This window comes from Emiliania huxleyi (genome assembly GCF_000372725.1).
Source record: "Emiliania huxleyi CCMP1516 chromosome Unknown EMIHUscaffold_156, whole genome shotgun sequence".
NCBI classification, from domain to species: domain Eukaryota; phylum Haptophyta; order Isochrysidales; family Noelaerhabdaceae; genus Emiliania; species Emiliania huxleyi.
The window spans coordinates 138537-144536 of NW_005201025.1; the positions used below are offsets into that span (position 1 = coordinate 138537).

Sequence of the window (6000 nt, forward strand, 5' to 3'; positions counted from 1 at the left end):
GCCGGCCACTCTGCCGCTACTGACACACCATGTTGATCTCTGAAATTCACCTTGGCGTACTCAGGCCGCCCGCCGCTTGTGCCGCTGCGGACGCACCGACGCTCCTTGTTCTCATCCCCGCCAGCCTGCTTCAGGCTACCAGCCTCTCGTCCCGCTGCTCATGCACCACGTCATCTCCGGCGCGTCGATGAGCTGGATCGGCTGCTGCGTGCCGCGAGATCACCCCCAGGTTGACCGAGGCTTCCCGAGAGTAGGCGCGTCGATGAGCTGGATCGCCTGCTGCGTGCCGCGCGCCGTCTGGCACACGTCCCTCCTGCAGATGTCCGTGCGAGGCGACCCTCCAGTTGCATGATCAACTACTCCCCGAGTTAGGTACACCTGCATCCTGCAGATGTCCGAGGCGACCGTCCCCGTCAACAACCTGGTCACGCTCTGGGAGTGGCGCGGTGCGAGCGCGCCTTAAAGACCCTCCCAGCACTCCGAGACACACTCCACTTGCACCGCTGTGGCTCCGCTGTGGCACCGCTGTGGCACCGCTGTGGCACCGCTGTGGCACCGCTGTGGCACCGCTGTGGCACCGCTGTGGCACCGCTGTGGCACCGCTGTGGCACCGCTTTGGCATATCACCGCTGTGGCACCACTATGGCACCTCCGAGGCGCACTCCTCGCCCCGTCGCAACAGGCGCGCACGACCGGCCGAGCTACACGCTGCTGCGCTGGCTGCTGCCCGCCTCCAAGGCGGCTAATTCCCCGGTCCATGGTGAGGGAGGGTCCGCTTGTGAGTCAGGCTGCTGCTCGCCGCGTGGCTGCCGATGCGGCTCCTCCTCATCGCATACTTCCACGTGCCTGCTCCGCCGGGCGTGGGGCCGGAAAGGAAAGAGGGTCGGTGGAGCGCACGAAAGGAGGGCTTGCGAGCAGGTGCCGGTCTACCGCGAGTGGAGCGGCATGAGCCTGCCCATGCACATACTCGCCCTCAACGGCCCGCTCTTGCTCACCTTCAACTCAGCGGCACTCGCTAAGGTCCGTCGCAGACCGGCCAAGATCGCCACGAGACCGCGCGAGATGACGCGAGATGGCGCGAGGCTGCCCGAGAGGAGGCAGTCGCGACCCGTCACGCCCCCCTCCCCCTGAACAGCTCCCTCTCCACGGCTCCCTCTCCACAGCTCCCGCCCTCTCCACGCTCCCGCCCAGGTCGTGCTCGACGGCTTCCCGTGGCTGGCGCGAAAGGGGGGCAAGGGCGAGTGACGCGGCGGCGCGTCTCATGAGCCGATTGGGCGGCCTGCCCGGTGGTCAGCACCGCGCGCCACGCCAGGCGAGAGACGCGCGGCCCCCCGGCGTTGCCGCCCCCGCGGTTCTGGCCCCTCTGCTCTCGGCCCGCTGCGGTCTGCAATCTTGCGGTGTGGGTGTTGCGTGCACGTGCACGGGTGGCGTGTGCGCGCGCACGTCGGGCTCGTTGCTTCTGCCGGCGCGTGGTTGCCGCTTGGGTGGCGTTTGAAACGTGCACGATCGTCCTCGGCGGACCGACTGAGGACGTGCTTCTGAGTTCTGTGTTTGAATTCCGTGATCGAATGCTCGAGAATGTGCTACTGGCCGTCCGTCTACCCGACCGTCGCTTGTGTAGCGCCACACCGACTAGTCTACCCTCTCAGATCCATGTGCATGTGTGGGACTGCGCTGCCGTTGTACTTTTAAAGGGCTAGTTCCATTTCACTGTGGCACAGCTCGCGTTACAAAACCTTGATTTGACCATTTGCGCCATTTTGTCCCTCTCGGTGCCTTCCAGAGGCAGCTGCGACCCCGCCGAGTAGACGGCGTCACACAGCAGGTGGCGCGGTGTGACGCCGTCCAATCGGCGGGGTCGCAGCTGCCTCTGCGCGTCCTGTGGATGTACCTTTGTCGCGCGCCGGAAATGACTCGACTCCGCTGAGATCGGAGATTCAAGCTCTGACAGGTCGCACGTCGCTCCTTTGACGCCGACGTGACTCACCCGTGCAGATCACATCAAGACACTGTCTCGACGCGCTCGGTACGACGCCTGCGACCCGTCTTGGGTCAAGTGACACGACGCTCATCGCGCCTACCAGCGCTGCCGAGCGAGCTGCCACGACGAGTTCGAGCACGCTTCTATACACTCGCCCAGCCTCCCTTTCCATCCCATTAGGCACCAGGGGAACGGTGGCGAGCAGAGGCAAAGCCTACGAGGGGTGGTGGAACCACATGTCGCGGCTACTGCCGGCTCGACCCCACGATAGCCTCCGAAGGCTGACTTTGAGGCACCATCATCGGACGATGTCGACGAGTTGGGTCGCTCTCGCGGTAGCCAGGTAGCCCCCCATACTAGTAGCACCGGCCATGGCCGCAGGAAGCTCGGGGGAGGGCGCTGGGAGCAACACGGAGCTCCGTTGGACGCGTTTTCAAGATTAGCGTGTCAGAGTGAATTGGAACTAGCCAAGACGTATTTTGCGGAGACAGCGCGCCCCTCCACGTCCACCTCGCGCGCCCGCCGCGCGGCGGGCGCGCGAATACCCCGAATTATCCAAAAGATACTCAATAACGATGATCGATGTTTTGGGGCGGCAGGCCGGCGGCGGGCGCGGGGAGGCGCACGAACCCAGGGAGTTTTGTTGTCGTAGTGGCAAGACGTGCTCTCGACAGCTAAGGGCTAAGTAAGACGCGCTCATTGTTGCAATGTCATTGAGGCAGGAAAGAGCTCGCCGAGGAGTCGAGGGCTCCCGACCACGCCGGACCCAGCCAGGATAAGGCACGCTTGCCTTAAACTGCCATGAAGAGCACTAAATGTGCGATAAAAAATCTGTTGAAAGCGCCACAAAATGTGTTTGAAAAGCGGGCGAATTACATCTGAACGGAGGAAGAATCTCTCGCAAATGAACAGCGAAGGGCGCAGTGAAAAACGATAAAACAAATCTTCAAAGCCTGTAACCACCCAAGACAGCTTGGAGAGCTCCCGGTAACGCTACATTTCGTAACGATGGTCGCTAAACGACACTATTGGCCATCTGCCTCCTGCAGCCTCTGTTGGGGCGGAATGCGCGGGGTTTTCGGCGCGATGCCTCCGGCTAGTACACGGTACTGCTCTGCCGCAAACTCTCCTGCGCTCGCGTGACGTGTGGGGCGCACGCACTGCGCTCGAAAGTCGTGATTTGGCAATAGGCGCTCGAGCCGGCGCGCAGTGGAGGGGGCGCCGCGCAGGGGGATCGGGGGGGTGCGAGAGGGGGCGTGGGTCGGGCGCGCACCGGCCGGCTCCGGGAGCGGCCGTCACGTCGAAGAGGGGACCTGGTGCTGCTCGAATGACGACGCATGCCGCTCTGCTGCGCCGCCGATAGCCCCTCTTCCGAGCCGGCGCGTGGCGGCGGGCCGCGGCCAGTATCGCTGGTGCGGTGGAGGCGGCAGCTTGCATCGGCCGGCAGCGGGTGCGGCCATCACGTCGATGAGGGGGGGTTGTCGGCGACTCGTGTGGCTCGAGGCCAACGCTGCGCCGCCCAAGCCCTACTGCCGATCCAGCGCCTGGCGTTTGGGGCGAGCCGCGGTCGTCGCTGATGGTATATGGCGGCGGCGGCGGCGGCTCGCCCTTCCCTCCGGCCGCAATTCCGATCCCGCGCGCTCGCGGGAGGTGGCGCGCCCACCGCAACACGGCCGTGGCTGCGCATACACCTTACGCCCTTTCTCCTCAACGGCTATCCGTGCTTGCTGTGCCCCTGCGTGGTGTGTTTCAAGTTCTTACAACCCAAGGTGATAGAGGGCAAAAAGATCGATTGCGCTCTTGCCGATCCGCACCTACCTAGGCTCTTGGGTGGCGCGCCCCAGCTCTTCACAACAAACCTGGTTCATAGTTACCCGGGTAGGCACCCTCGGGAAGGCGGCCCCCCGGGGCGGACGTGCTACAGAACAAGCTGACGCGGGCCCAGTACCTCGGCAGGAATGTGGGTCAGTTTCGACGACCCGCTCGCGCTCCTCTCCAAGGTTCTCGCTCCGCCATGGGAGGGCGAGCAGCCGGATGAGCTCCCGCACACGTGCAAGCCGGCGGCGTGGGAGCGGCAGCATGCCTGCTCCCGGGATTGGGAGCACGACCTGCTCTGGTGCGGCCGCGCAGAGGGTAGTGTCGCCATCCACCGCTTCAGGCTGCGAGATCACGTGTTGGCTCGGGAGCTCGCGGCGGGCATGCAGGCGCTGGCGCTCGAAGAGCGCTCCCGCGGCAGCTCTGGCGATCAGGCCTCGAACGTCGGTGGCTTTCATGGCGCCCGCGACCTGTGGGAACGGCCCGAGGTGCACGAGACTGGGCTGCCGCAGCTCGTGCGCTGCGCCGTGCGCCATGCGGCGGCCGCCGAGGCGGCGGCGCTGCGGCGGCCACCGATCTTCACCACGGCAGACGAGGCATGGTGGAACGCGCTGCCGCCGGGCTGCTGGAACGCGCTCCACACACACGCGGGCAGCACCTACTCTGGCGTCGTGTATGCGAGCGGCGGCAGCCCGCGTGGCAGCCTCGCCGGCCGGCTGGCCCTGCTGCCGAGCGCGCCTCAGTCGCTCTCGCCCGACCAGCGGCAGATTCACGTGCGCGCCGCCGCCACCACTGACGGGCTGGCAGCCGCGCCGCCGCTTCGCCCGACGGACGCGCCGTACCTGCTTCTTGAGCCGGCGCCGGGCACGTGCATCGTCTTTCCGAGCTTTGTGCCGCACTTTGTGCTCCCGACACCGGCGGCCCGCGAGGCGGCGGCCGAGGCGACACCCGAGGCGGCGGCCGAGACGGCGGCAGAGGCGGAAGAGAGTGGGGAGGTGCCACTGCGCGTGAGCCTCGCCTTCAACTTTGGGTCCACGGAGCCGGTGATGGCGCAGGTGTTCACGCTGGGCAAGCGAGTCCGGCTCGTGCTCGAGGCCACGTGCTGAAAACGTTTTTTTTACTGTTCTCGACTGTATGCGAGAGAGGGTGGAGTTAGGAGTAACCAGTAACGATGCGCAAGGCCAATTGCGCTCCGCGCGTTGGCGTCGGTGTTAGGTGGCGCGTGGGTGGTGTCGTAGCCGCTGAGTAAAAGGGCGTCTGGCCCCCGAGCTCGGTCTTCTGTCACTGGTTCTGTGTTCTCTGCTAGGGTTGTCAAACGTTAAATTTGGGGCGCCTAGGCCTAAGGCCTAACAGTTGCGCTATTGTTGGCTGAAATCCTCAACGTGTTGTTCAAGTGTTCATCCCAGCCCATGCTGTTACTGTTTGTTACTGTTGTTACTGTTGTTCAGCGGCCAGCAAGCAGAAAATGGCAAAAACCCGGGGGGTAAAACCCGAAAATACCTGGGATTTTCCGGGTATTTTCGGGTATTACCCGCACTGGACACTAGAGATCATCGTGGGTCACTGCCAGGCCTTCCTTACTGTTGTTCAGTCGGCCTAACGTTAGCTACTGTTGTTGGGGAGCCCCACTGTTGTTCTGTTGGTACTGTTAACACTATAGCAACACTGTTCAGCTCTTGCTGCTGCTGCTGCTGCTGCTGTTACGTCTTCGGTCCCCGCGGGAGGCCCCGCGCATAGGACAACAACGTCTGTCCCACACACACACAGACGCGCACATACATCATGCTCGGGCACACCCCACAGTGTAGTGGTGTGAGTACACAAGTACTAGCAGAGTGCACACCTGCCTTGGCGGGTGAGGGTCGTAAGAATCAAAGCCTCTTGGTGCCAAAACGTGCTCGAGCGCGCCGAAGAGAGACGATCTACGCTGAGGAAGTTAGCGAAAGTCGCACGGGCAGAGGGGAGACCGAGGCCTCCGGCAGTCCGCACCGCCTCGCGAAAGGGAAGCAACGATCAACTCCCGATTGGACTTGTTCAGCTTCTAACGTTTGACAACCCTATTCTCTGCTGAGCAGGGCAGGGCAAGGCGGGGCAGGGCCTGATGGAGGGTGTAGAGGATGTAGAGTGTAGAGCGCTGTAGAGCTGTAGAGATGTAGAGCGCTGGAGAGCGCTGTAGAGCGCTGTAGAGCTGTAGAGCTCTACAT

At 63.9% G+C, this 6000-nt stretch overlaps 1 protein-coding gene across 1 annotated transcript; it reads left to right on the top strand.

Annotated features, from left to right (window-relative positions):
* Positions 1-3939: 3939 nt before the first annotated feature.
* EMIHUDRAFT_229515 (hypothetical protein) lies at positions 3940-4902 on the top strand (the record flags this gene model as incomplete). Its single annotated transcript, XM_005785951.1, has 3 exons — positions 3940-4323; positions 4393-4698; positions 4852-4902. The coding sequence occupies 3 exons, from the start codon at positions 3940-3942 to the stop codon at positions 4900-4902; spliced, it is 741 nt and encodes a 246-aa protein (XP_005786008.1).
* Between the last annotated feature and the right edge of the window lie 1098 nt (positions 4903-6000).